The 14,296-nt window shown below is 35.7% G+C and overlaps 1 protein-coding gene across 12 annotated transcripts in view; it reads left to right on the top strand.

The window, feature by feature from the left end:
- Positions 1-14,296, top strand: part of LOC145690241 (ecotropic viral integration site 5 ortholog-like) — a 176,583-nt gene that overhangs the window by 135,861 nt on the left and 26,426 nt on the right. For all 12 annotated transcript variants that reach the window (XM_081764943.1, XM_081764946.1, XM_081764937.1 and 9 more), the window contains 3 exons: positions 498-616; positions 2,200-2,314; positions 12,481-12,639. In XM_081764943.1, the coding sequence (XP_081621069.1) occupies positions 498-616; positions 2,200-2,314; positions 12,481-12,639 (393 nt within the window). The remainder of the gene's footprint in view (positions 1-497; positions 617-2,199; positions 2,315-12,480; positions 12,640-14,296) is intronic.

Genomic DNA, 14,296 nt, shown 5'->3' with positions numbered 1-14,296 from the left:
AACAAGGCTGCAGAAACTTCATCAAGGATATATATATATAATTCAAAGAAGCAATCGGGAGGATCAGAAAATCTTCCGCTCTTTTACCTTTTACCGCTGTCCATTTACTGACACTATTAGGATACAGGTATATGAAATTTAATACAATAAAAGGACGATTGTTCCTGTAGAGTAAGTATGCTTAGATTATTTCGTGAGCAGTTTGTGGTAAGTATAGTTTGATATGTTATTGGAACAGCCCATGTGTTATGTACAGTCTCCAGCAGGAATGAGATTATTTTTCAATAACATTTTTGAAATAGACAATTATTCATACATATTTCTGTAATCTAAAGAGAACATTTGTTTTCACAAACTTGTGCTGAAATAGTGAAGTTTTTGAGAAAAGAAATTGCATGGGAGGGCATGTTTCTCTCTGTTGACATCTGTACATGCGAGTTTTGTCACTGTTGTATTAATTAAACTTACCTATGTTCTTGTATCCCTTTCCGTTTTAGGAGTTACTACCGGACCTTCATGTGCATTTCCAGTCACAGAGTTTCCATACTAGCATGTATGCCAGCAGCTGGTTTCTTACTCTATTTACTACTGCCTTGCCCCTTCCTGTTGCATGCAGGTGAGTGTGATTCTTTTTGTTATATTGTAGACCAAGTATCTAGAACCTTCCCTATAGTTTAAAAATCGGGAACATTTAATATAATCCAGTTTACAAACCTTTTAAAAATTAACGTACGTTTTACTGAAGATTTTCTAGTATTACGAGGTGAGTATGCTATTGCTTACTCATTGGCAATTAAATCCAATTTATACTAGAGTTGAAAATGAAGAGAAACAGAAAATCCGCTGTAACCGTGCCCGCGGATCTAGTGGCTAGCGTGTACGCCTTGGGTGTACTTGATCCTGGCTTTGATTTTCGATGAGAGAGTATAAACGCATTACGGTGGTTTGGATTTTACTTCGAATTGTTGTCCACCTCTCATACAGCCTCAGTGCTGACAAGGAATGCTTAATTTCAACAAACAAACCAAGTTCACTTTTTAATTTGGATGTTGCGGATTCAATTGTTGCCACTTGTCAGTCTTCTGGATTGATTTTGATCTTATGTGAACCTCGTGAGGCAAATACCGAGACCATACATCTAGATCTACATCGTTCATCTCCACAATCACTTTTATGGAATGTATATGCAACTTATAATACATGCTGAATTGAATAGTGCTAATCACAAATATGTATTTTAAAAATACATGTAGGCTATATTTTTAAATTTTAATAATTGATCCGAATATTTGCTTGTTTTCTAATGGATTTTAAACTTCATTTTCTGTGTTGATTTGGAATTATACTACAATTAGAGGTAGTTATTATAAAGAAATAAATACACATAAACGGAAAACGAATTAACCTTCCGAGTGGCAGTTTATTTATTTTTAAACTTGCATGACAGACTTTGGAGACGGATAGTATGTTCAATAAAGATTATATATATTAAATTGTTGTATATAATTGGATAACTCTTCAAGATAATTGTATTTTTCTAAACTAATGTATTTTTGACTAAAAAGGATCACAGAAAAATACAGTTAATTTTTGAGCACCTGAAAAAGCAACATACTGAGTTTTCCATAAGTCAGAATCCACCCTTTTATCTCAGAAACAACTGATATTTGGAAAAAAGAAAAAAAGCCGAAGCACCTATTCCATGAATTTAAGAGCGTACATTTTTAGTTAATCAGATTCGACCATGAGAGATGAACGGAGCATGTTTAGAATTTTAGCAAAGGAGGTTGAGTAATATCTCGTTTTTAAGTTCTTTGCAAGACAAATAATTTCGTTAATCTGTAGGGTCTATGTATGTACCTTAGATCAAAAATGATAGACAATCAATTTCAGAAATGGACATACAGAGTAAATCTGAAATATCTGATAGAATTAAAATGAAGAGAAGAAAGAAAGAAAAAGAGATATGTCAAAACTCGTATTCCGTTAATGTAAGGAGACGACATAAAAATTTTGGTCCAGCTATATTAAGTTCAAGTTCCACAGGGGAAGGATTGAGATACTTATTAGATTATTGAGATGTATTTCATTTGGTTTGATTTAGTATTTCATTTTCTTGTCTATATTTACCATGTTTTCTTTCGTCTTTTTATTTTTGGTTCGGAGATACATAGCTAATGTTTATTTCCTCTCTTGTAGAATAATGGACGTCTTCCTTTCTGAGGGCATGGAAGTAATTTTCAAAGTTGCTCTTGCTCTCTTAACACTTGGTAAAGAAGATTTACTTTGTCTTGATATGGAGGGAATGTTAAAGGTTTGTAGATTACTTATAAGTACTTAGTTTCATTGTGTAATAATAATTTATAGAGCTAAGACCATACTATTAAATGGTAGTAGTAGTACTGATAAAACGTCTCGTTCCGTCAGTCATCCGTACTCTAATACAGACGTGGACAAATTATTAGCATTTTTTTGAAATACGTGCAAATTTGTTGATTTATTGTATTTCGTAAATTTTGTTGAAGAGAACTAGTCATTTGTGAGACACCACAATACGGTGTTATCACTGAGCGACATTTATAAGTTGTTTACGATTTTTTACATGGCAGTTGTGATGATTCATTCAATAATCTGATGCAACATGATTATACGTGGTTTCCAGACGAGAAATGTTTGAATGGAGGAAAAGACAAATTGCTGGCAAGTAAATTCGTCTTCGGAGATAAAATTACTGATAATATTCAATTTAAAACCTTTCTTGATAGGAAAAAGACTTGCTGGAGCAGTTACTGGTTCATTTACGAATGTCTTGTGTGCATGTAGGGGGGTTCAAGTGTAATTTTGTGTGTTTGCTTGAAGAGGATTCTTTAAATTGTTGTAAACTGTTTTGAAGCAATGGGTACGAGAAAAGATGTGTCGCCAAAGAAACGAGCGATAATTCCGACTTTGTTGAACTTGAAAAGTACACCGTGAGCATAAAGTCCTGCCCTGATTATAAAAATTTATTACGGAATAACTGTTGGACAGAATAATGTAAATTCTGGTCCGTTACATAGGTTAGTATTACAAGTTTTTTTAAGACCAATAGATGGCACTAGTGCTACCAAAGAATGACGCAGTACGTTACTTGGCGCGCGCGGATTAGTTGGCGAAATGGCATCGAAGCAGGAGAAAGCGCAATGCGTGCTGTGGTATCACGAAAGCAAATCGCCCATAAGTAACGTAAGTGGTCTTAAAAGAAACTTGTAATACTAACCTTTGTAACTGACCAGTATTTACATTATTATGTCAAACGGTTCTTCTGTAATAAATTTTTGTAATCAGGGCAAGACTTTATGCTCACCCTGTATGTCCAAGTTTGAGATTAGCTGAAACGTAGGGGCCAGTGCATCATGTTACAAGATTTGCACAAAACTTACACCATGAGAATGCATTGTCACCGAAACGTAAAGGTGTTTTCGGCTGAAAATCATGCCATCAGTCTACGCAGACAGACTGCTGGTAAGGGAATCAAGAAAAAATTGCCTAGTAACTTCTGCACAACTACAGAAAATGCTCGCAAATGCTAATGTCCATGTTCCATCGAGTACTGTTCGTCGCCGATTGTTTGAGAGAGAGCTGAAAGCTAGGCGTTCTAGAAAGAAATAACAACTGACTCCGGCAATGGTGAAGAAACGTCTCAGTAGGCCAGGTATCACCAGGATTTGACTGCACATAATTGAGAAAAGATGTTCTATTTCTCATTTGAGTACAATAATATATCATTTATCATTTAAATGTAATTTGATAGATTGCAAATATACAGGTTGCCAGTATTTTTGGTTACTGAACGAATTTTAATGTGATTCATGTGGACTTCAGTAATTTTAAAAGTCATTGAAACGTGGTCATTTATCCACAGGTTGTTTTCATTGATGAGACCATAATTTCAGTAGAAGAGGAGAACTCCCAGTATGTGAGGAAAACCGAAGCTGAAGTCTTTAAGACAGATTATGTAAAACAAAGTGTGAAATCGAGTGATGGTATGGAGCTATATTAGTGTGAAAGGAACAGGACGTCTCTATGAATAGAAGGAACATGAACGCAGGGCAGTATCAAAAACTCACCATATAACATATTTTGCCACAGTTGCGTGACTGGTTTTCTTCTGGGGACCCGATTTTTATGCATGATGGTGCGTCGTGCCACAAGGCTAAGGATATATCCAAATCTTTGGAGAAGAAAGGCGTCCTAGTCCTTTCGTGGCCTGGAAATAGCCCAGATATGGACGACACAGAGTCTCTGTAGCCTTCCTGAAGAAAAAAGTTACGAAGCAGTATCCAACTTCAGAGACCAGCTAATAGAAGTGATGAATAATGTATGGCACGGTGATCCAGAAAATAAAGAACTTTTGCTGTACGTTAACAAATCAGATGCCAAAAAGAATCCAGACACTATGTCAAGTCAGGGGTTTCCATACAAAGCACTGAAATACTGTAACAGTACGTAGGATGTAGTGGGATACAAAATTAAGCTAATAAAACGTTTACAGACATATTCTTGTTTTAATTGTGATTTTCTTCAAATTTTATGTGAAATTCTAAAATTGCTAATACAGTAATTTGTCCACGTCTGTAGTACAATGTGGGGAAAATAGCAATGAAACTAAATATAAGATTATCTTACCTTGATAAGTTTTCAGAACATTAGTTGACGTTTTTCCAATATACGTTGAAGTCCAAGCCAGTTTAAACCGAGTTAAGAAACAGTTATTTATGGAACCACAAGAGAAATATTTAAAAACTAATTAAATACACTATGATATGAAAACTGTTCAAACTCCTAATGACTGGCCATCTGTACGAATTCAGAGAAGTAATTTAGCGGTAGCTACATCGTTGAATATTCTTCGACATATTGTAAATAAGAGGAGCGTTCAAGTCGAACCGGGTCTTTTCAAGAAGTGGAAACTGCATTTATTTTTGACATACTTTTTTGCTATATTTATCCCATTGTTTAATTAATGCAGGAAAGCTTCGGCATAGAAATATTTCTCAGTAGACGTGAAAGATCCTAGGACAGCGTGCTTCATTTCACCATCAATACTAAAATGCTGATCTTCGAGGAGCTCTTCGAGGGATCAAACTGATAGAAATCAGTCAGTTCCTTCAGCTCAGTGGCGGGAGCTCATGTGGTTCGGATTCCACGTTAATCAGTAGGTCCACGTCTCATATAGCCTCGCTGCTGAAAGGGACGCTAAACTAAAAATCAACTCAACCTTCAGCTCAGTGTACAATCCAACTACTCTGTGTCGGTCAAAAACAGACAGCTGTCTTAGTACTCAGTATGCGCTAACATTTCGAAAATGCCAATATTCGTAAATGATTCTCTCACAGTTTCCACAGACAGATTCGTGTGTTGTGCAGTTTGTCAACATTATACGTATGATTATCCGGGCTCAGATATTACACACGCTAAATATTCATAGGAAAGACTGCTGGGCTGGGAACCGCCGCGGTCATCACTAACAGACCTACGGCCATCTTTGGAACGTTTACATCATTGAAGTGTACTGCAACTGAGTGTCTCATCACCTACTGTGCTTGAATTCTTCTGTAGATATTCGCGGGTTTTATGGCTTCGTTCACAAGAAACTTCCGTCACGGTACACTATTTCATTTAAGTACCAATACTGTGGTCTGGCTCATGACATATGCACCGCCTATCAGTAACAGGACGTACAAGCTTATCACTTATTACTGTGTATAAAACTGCCACACTAGTTTCCCTTCTTGTAATTTGTAAGATTAAGTCCCGATTTGACGTAAAAGCTCCTCGTACAATAATAATAATAATAATAATAATAATAATAATAATAATAATAATAATAATAATAATAATAATAATTGAATTATTATTATTATTATTATTATTATTATTATTATTATTATTATTATTATTATTATTATTATTATCAATAATAATAATAATATAATATACATTTTAATATAGTTGAACAACGACAAAATTAGAAAACAAATCTATTATTCCATTGTTTATTGATGCTTACTGGCACTCAAATATATTAAAAATACATAAAAATAATACGTGTATGGATAGTTTAAAGGGAAAGAGGAAAATTCATAGCATTTATTTGCAAATCTTAGTCTACACATAAATAAGTTAAAATGTACAAATAAGGATAAGTGTGATCGTAAATCAGGAATTTCCAGCTGGTATATTTTTGCAGTTTAAGATGCTGCGAAATTTTGAATAAATAGATGGAAGAATATCGGAAAGAATTGAAATACGTCTCAAGATTCAGGTTTTCTTTAAGAAGGTACTTCAAACTGAAAATGGATGGAAACAAACACAGAAACGTTATTTTCCGATTAGGAAGATGTTAGGTATCCGTGTTTTGTTATCCTGTATAATGTGTGATCATTTTTCGCATATTTAGGTCAGTCCTTGTAAAATAAAGGTACCTGCACTTTGAAGTAGACGCTTGTAAATATTTATTCGCAAGATCTATAGTGACGTTATTGAATTAATTTTCACACTCCTTTAATTGTTTCTTGCTTTATGTCAAACAGTAGCCCATGTATTATATACGGTAATATATCTATTGTATAAATCGGTGATTACCACGTTTGTATTTATAAATGATGATTATACCACTACTTTGTCGGAAGTTTTTAGTGAGAGTTAACAAATTTCTGACGATATGCATAACTTTTCAAAACACTAATGAAACGAAATTACCGATGCAACAAAATTTGAAATAAAGTTACTCCTTGATGAGCAAATTTGTTGTTGTAGAGAGGGTGGGTTGAGTGGGAAAACTTTAATCTTATATATATCAGAATATTAAGAGAAACTACAATAACTACCATGTGCCTAATTATTCATTACGCTCTAGCGTAAAATTACTTAATCTACTTAATATTTGATATTTAGAATCGTTACAAAGGCGTAACGTGGGTTCCTGTCACCACGGCATGGCGCGTCCTCAGGTTGCGGATCGAGGAGAAGGCCTCTAGATATAGAGGTTAGCTGCGAATATACTGAATAAGCAGTCGCGGACAGACGACTAGGAGTGGTCCTCCAGCTTGGGGGTTTGGGTAAGGCTAACAACCTCATCCTGTAAAAAAAATGCACTTGTTCAGAAACATTCACAAAAGCCTCGGACAAGGACTGATAACTTGGCACGACCTCAGCAAAAGAAAATGGATATGAGATTTGGAACATGGAATGGAAGTCTTTATAGGCCAGGCGCTTTAAAATCCGTAACGAATGAGTTAGAGAAATACAGGATGGATCTAGTGGGAGTTCAGGAAGTTAGGTGGGAAGGAAATGGATCTGTGAATTCCGGAAATTTTACGTTCTTTTACGGGGAAGGAAATAAAAACCACCAGTTAGGAACAGGGTTTTTCGTTCACAAACGAATGTTACCAGCAATTAAACGGGTTGAATTTGTTACTGACAGACTTTCTTTTATTATTCTTAAGGGACGGTGGTGTGATATTATTGTTTTAAATGTACATGCTCCAACTGAAGATAAGGATGACGATATAAAAGACAGTTTTTACGAAGAAGTGGAACGGATATTTGACCAACTCTCGCGATACCATATGAAAATTCTATTAGGGAATTTCAATGCGAAGATAAGACGAGAGGATATTTTCAAACCGATTATAGGGAACGAAAGTCTGCATAAGGAAAGTAATGACAACGGTGTTAGACTGGTGAACTTTGGAACATCCAAAAACCTAATCGTGAAGAGTACAAAATTCCCACATCGCAACGTTCATAAGTACACTTGGACATCACCAGACGGAAAAACACATAATCAAATTGATCACGTTTTAGTAGATAGAAGAAAGCAATCTAGCATAATTGATGTTCGGTCGTTTAGAGGGGCTGATTGTGACACTGATCACTACCTGGTAGTAGCGATAATACGAGAGAGATTATCGTTGAATAAATGTAATATTCAATGTCCGAAAACGGAGAGATTTAATTTAAAGAAATTAGAAGAGAGGAATACCAGATTGAAGTTTCGAATAGATTCTCGGTTTTAGAAGATTCGGAGTGCACTAGTGTTGATGATACTTGGATTGAAATTAGAAATAGCATTAAAAGTTCAGCAATAGAAAAATAGGAACACACGGACATACGTAGGAACAAACCATGGTTCGACCAGGAATGCATTAAACTAGCAGAGAAGAGAAAACAGGCAAAATTTCGCTGGCCACAAAATCCGAATGAAATAACTACACAAAATTTCTCGGATATCAGGCGGGAAATTTCCAAAACTTTTAGAACAAAGAAACTTGATTTTTTGAAAGCTAAATTAAGGAACTCGAAGTTAATAGTAAAAAATAAAAATATTCGGGACATGTATAAGGGGATCAGCGAATTTAAGAAAGGCTATCAACTTCGTGCTTATATATTAAAGAAAGCTGACGGAACAGTTCTCACTGATACGGATAACATCTTAAATAGATGGAAAGATTTCTTTGACGATTTGCTGAACACGCAGCCAAAAACTAATGTGCGTTTAGAAAAAAAGATACATACCGCAGAACCGTATATTCCAGAACCCAACCAAATAGAAGTATAAACCGATATAAAGAAATTAAAGAAACACAAATCTCCGGGTGTAAACGAAACTCCGGCTGAGTTACTTTTAGCTGGAGGCGAAAAATTGTGGAACAAAATACACAAACTCATTCTCCTTATCTGGAACAAGGAAGAACTGCCACAAGAGTGGAAAGAATCAATCATTGATCCAATCCACAAGAAAGGCGACAAAACTGACTGTAATAATTATTGAGGCATTTCTCTTCTGTTAACATCCTATAAAGTCTTTTCAAACATTCTATTAGCAAGATTGACCCCATACGCAGGTGAAGTTATTGGAGATTATCATTGCGGATTTAGACGAAATCGATCAAATATTTACCATTCGCCAAATACTCGAAAAAAAAGTGGGAATACAATACCCCGGTGCATAAATTATTTATTGATTTTAGAAAGGCATACGACTCGGTTAGGAGAGAAACATTATACAACGTTCTTACAGAACTTGGAATACCGAGAAAGCTAATTAGATTGATTTTAGAAAGGCGTACGACTCGGTTAGGAGAGAAACATTATACAACGTTCTTACAGAACTTGGAATACCGAGAAAGCTAATTAGATTAATTAAGATATGTTTAAATGAATCCCAAAGTAAAGTCCGGGTAGGAAAATTTTTATCCACGACCTTTTACGTCGAAAATGGCCTGAAACAAGCAGATGCGTTGTCGCCATTATTATTTAACTTTGTGCTGGAATACGCTATAAGGAAAATCAAAGATAGCAACCAGGACCTAGAGTTGAACGGTATTCACCAGGTTATGGCATATGCTGATGATGTAAATTTAATAGGGGATGATAGGAGAACAAATGCAGAGAAAACTAAATACATGGAAGTGCTTCGGGACCGTAATACGGCAAATTGTGGATGCGTTAAAATATTAAATAATACTTTTGACAAAGTGGATACTTTCAAATATTTAGGATCAATATTAACAGACGAAAATCATATTCACGAAGAAATTAAATGTCGACTAAAATCAGGGAATTCGTGTTACTACTCGGTTTAAAATCTCTTGTTGTCTCGAATTCTGTCGAGGAATTTGAAGATTAAAATATATAAAACGATAATCATGCCTGTTTTGTATGGTTGCGAAACATGGTCGCTTACTCTGAGGGAAGAACATAGACTGAAAGAATTTGAGAACAAGATCCTGAGACGAATATTCGGACACAAGAGGAACGGGGATGGGGAATGGCGGAAACTTCATAACGAGGAACTACATAATTTATATGGTTTACCCAACATTGTTAGGGTTGTCAAGTCTAGGAGGCTTAGGTGGGCAGGTCATGTAGCTAGAATGGAATAAAGTAGAAACGCTTTCAAAGTCTTGACTGGAAGACCAATCGGAAAACGACCATTAGGAAGACCTAGGCGCAGATAGGAGGACAATATTAAGATGGATCTCGCAGAAATAAGAATACAAAGTAGAAACTGGATCCAGTTGGCTAAGGATAGAAGTCAGTGGAGAGCGTTTGTGAACGCGGCATTGAACCTCCGGGTTCCATAGGCCATAGAGTTAGTTAGTTAGTTAGTTACAAAGGCGGAAGCCTCACAGCCTTCTCCGCCATATACCAATGCGAGTCGTCAGTTTTGTTAGCTCAGATGTTAGTTTATAATTTATCAATAAATTATCATAATTTTCTCAAAGAAATATAAATGGGGATGAGAACTAATAGCTCACATGCGACTATTATAATGAGAGGTGGTGCTTTAATGCATCAATGAAACAACCATTTCAAATAGCGACTATTCAGATAGAAGGCAAAACAGGAAGAGAAGAAGGGATTTAACTGAAGGGATTGGAATGAGCACTTGCGTTAGTTCTTCTTTCCCTTGATGACGTCGTAGTCGTGACGAATGAGAATAGATTCTTCGAAATACTGTTCCACTTCGTGGCTGGCAATTGATGAAACCAAATGGAGTTGATGACTGGATTTCTTATCCCGTCAAATCTGCTAGGGACGATGGGTGAAATAGTTTGATGCTAATTGCTACATGATAACCTGGGCTTCCCTTATGGACTGCTTCTGCTGCGATGAACTCTGTTCTTCAAAGTCCGGGACGGCCTGGAGACGGCTTTTGCCTTCAATGTAACTGGTTGTTCTCCTGCTTCTGTCGCACAATTCACTCCCAACTTACGACTATCCATTTGAGAAGTGTCTTCAATAGTTTTGTTCGAAAAGGGCAATGACATTGTAGGTCGTTCGACCAGAAGGCTCATGCAATCCAAAGGATTGTGGTGTGGTGGAAGAGGAATACTAGTCTTTCGTTTATTGGCTAATTTATACAATGATGAAGTGAATATAATGATTGTAGAAATACTTGTCTGACAATGTACATCCTTAGTCAGATGTTCTTTGAAGTTAATTAATGAATTAAATAAGATTTAGAATGATTTGATTTTAACAATGATTTAAATAGTCCAATAAATTGTAACTGTAACAACTTTTAATTATTTTTCACAATATAGGAGACTACTGCACAATATATATAATATAGGCATAATGTAGCATATAAACAAAATTTTACTTGCACAATATAAATAGTCATATCATAAATAGACAGAAATTTTGAGGTAGGGTGTACATCCAGTTTTTAAGGTCGCAGTCAATCCGCCTATGCAAGAGAGTTGAGTGGGTCATTATGAATTGAACTGTCATAGAGCAAGTGTGTTCGTGAAAATGTAGCTATGGAGTGGGTCGATTACAAAAATCGTGTGGCAGAAAAAGCTCATCATAAATTGTGTTAATCAGCCCTGTGATATTCACAACACTTTAAAAGTTGAATATTAGCAAATCTTTCGTGTATTGTACCATCAAGCGATTTACAGAGTTTAAAACAGTTGATGATCGCCCAAGGCAAGGCCGCCCACGCAGCGTAAGAACCAAAAAGTTAGTGCAATCAATGGCAGCCCATATTCAGAGAAATCCTGTACGAAAGCAGTCAGTACTTTCTCGTGAGCTGAACATTTCCAAAATGTCAATGTCTCGTGTGTTAAGAAGTGACTTGGGGTTGAAGGCTTATCGGCGAAGTACAGGTCACTTCCTCAATGCACATCAAAAAGAGCAGAGGGTAATAAAAGCAAAACGCCTATTGGAGCGTTACGCAAACAATGGGAACAGGAGAATTCTTTTCACAGATGAAAAGATATTCAACATTGAGGAAGCTGTAAATCGACAAAATGACCAAGTGTATGCTTGAACTTCCCATGAATCCCGGGAGAAAACTCTGAAGATCCATAAGGGTCATTATCCGACTTCAGTCAAGATTTGGTGGGGAGTGGCGTATGATGGCACCACCAAGCTACAATTTTTGTGAAAAAGGGACAAAAACGTCAGTCAGAGTGTACGAAAATACTGTTTTGAACTCTGTTATGTAGCCTTTGAGTGACATTTTGTTCAGGAACCAACATTAGACCTACAAACAGGATTCCACATCAGCCCGCCATGAACACTCCACCCAGGAAACCCGTTGGACTACAAGTTGTGGTCAGTGCTTGAGGGCATGGTCTGTAAAAAGAGACATACCAATATTGACAGTCTGAAACTTTTCTTGGTGAAGGCAGTGGCGGGTTTCCCTATAGAGACAGAGCGCAATTCCATAGATGAGTGGACGCAGAGACTTAAGGACTCTGTGAAGGCCAGAGGCGACCAATTTGAAAAATAATTGGTGTTTTGTGTTCATTAGATCTGTAACTAACCTATACATTAAGGATATTAAAGTTCCTTTAACACTTTCATAATAATTCACTTCCAATATTGTGTCAGTATTTATGGTACGACTAGGTATATAATATAGGCATATTGTAGCATGTCATCAAAATTTTACTTCCACTAACAAACTGTTTTTGTGCGTAGTATTTTCAGAAAGATTTACCTCCACGAGCTGAAGCAGATCCAGATGGCCTAATGCTTACGGCATACAATACAAAGTACAATCCAAAGCGAATGAAGAAACTAGAAAAGGAGTACACCGTTATGAAGACGAAGGAGCAGGAGGAAATGGTGGAACTAAGGGTTAGTGTATTTTAAACGTTATTCTTAAAAGTAGAACAATATTATGCAAGATGTAAGAAGATAAATTTTGAATATGAAGGTACGTAAGAAGGAGACAAGAATATTAAGTAGTCAAATGTGAAAAATGTTTCCTTGTGTAGTCATAGTCATTGTACCTTAACTCCATTATAATATTCTTTCATCAGAAACTCATGAAATAAAAGTTTGTTATTTACATTATGTAGTAATGTAAATATATATGAAATTATAAATTATATATGTAATACGTAGGTTCAGAAATAATACAAATGGTTGGACGTACTTTTATCCTCGAACCAGTGTCGAAAAAAATGTGCATAAGTAAACAAAGAGAAAATTAAAATGGAGAGAATAGTTGTAGGTTAAATAGTGTGAAAGTGAACATTTTTGTCAGCCTTACCTGAAAATTTCTGTATATATTAGTTGAGTTGATTTTGAGCAGCGAGGCTATATGAGACGAGACTTACTGATTAACGTGGAATCAAACCCGGGTCTCCCACGCCAAAAGCACGTACGCCAACCGCTTAGCCACGAAGGAGCTCTTATATAGGTGATTTCGGAATGGTATATTCACAAAAAATAATCTCATTATAGTATGACGATTGGAAAGCATATCATGAGCTTTAATATTATTTTACCTTATTGTTGCTGTGTTTGATTTGTGTTTTCGTCGCGACGAGACCTCTTCCGTTTCTTCTTCGTAATTGAACATTGCACAGTGAGGTATGGAGTGTAATATTCTTTAACTTATCGAAGTAATACTGAACTAAATAATGAGAGTCAATCTTCATCTATAAAAAAGCATCCGTAACATGTAGTAAATTAATCAAATCGATATATAAATAAAGAAGCTTAACACTTTTTGAGCTAGGAAAAAGTAAGAAGATAAATTAAAGAACAAACAGTGGCTGTGAAGTATCCAGTTGGCGATGCCATCTTGGAAGGCAGTCACATGATTGCCAATATGGGTTCCACATTGAGTACTTCTCAGATACTTCATTTCTGTTTAGTTTTTCTTGTCTGTCTGTCTGCCTATCTATCTGATAAAGCATAATTAGCTAAAGAGCAGTGTACATTTAAATACTATATAATGAGATTTTTATTAATTGATTGTGTTCCAAAATTTGATATGATCGGATGACGGAAAATATTTATGCCATATAGCGTGATGAACGTGCATTTTCACTTTTTTTCGTTAGTATTATGGAGGTTTAATGTGAAGTTATACAATTATGTACAGGCATATCCAAAAGTGTACATTACTGTCTTTTTATTCGTACGTCTTGTGTCCTAACATCAGAAAGTATATTTTAAAATGTTATATGAATAATTAGAAAGAGAATAGTTGGAAACACGTTTTCCATGTACTATTCTGCGTACCGGTAACTATGAAAACGGCACATAAAGTTCTGAAATAGGATTTACTATCGATTATATAAGGAAACCGGGGTAGTAATCGGCAGAAGCTTTCTAGTTATTGCTTATGTAATGAAACAAGATCTTAAAGTGCATATTTTGTTTTTAGTGTTAACTAAAATAATAAATAAAATAAAAAATCGAAAGAGATTAGAGTAGTTAGTCATTTTTATTGGATTAGCTAGAATAGGCAATGCCTGAGACAATAAAGTAAAATAAAATA

Source organism: Thermobia domestica, chromosome 7 (genome assembly GCF_964235325.1).
Source record: "Thermobia domestica chromosome 7, izTheDome1.hap1.1, whole genome shotgun sequence".
Taxonomy (NCBI): Eukaryota; Metazoa; Arthropoda; class Insecta; order Zygentoma; family Lepismatidae; genus Thermobia; species Thermobia domestica.
The sequence above is the reverse complement of the archived record's forward strand: the minus strand, read 5'-3'. Positions and strand labels throughout refer to the sequence as shown.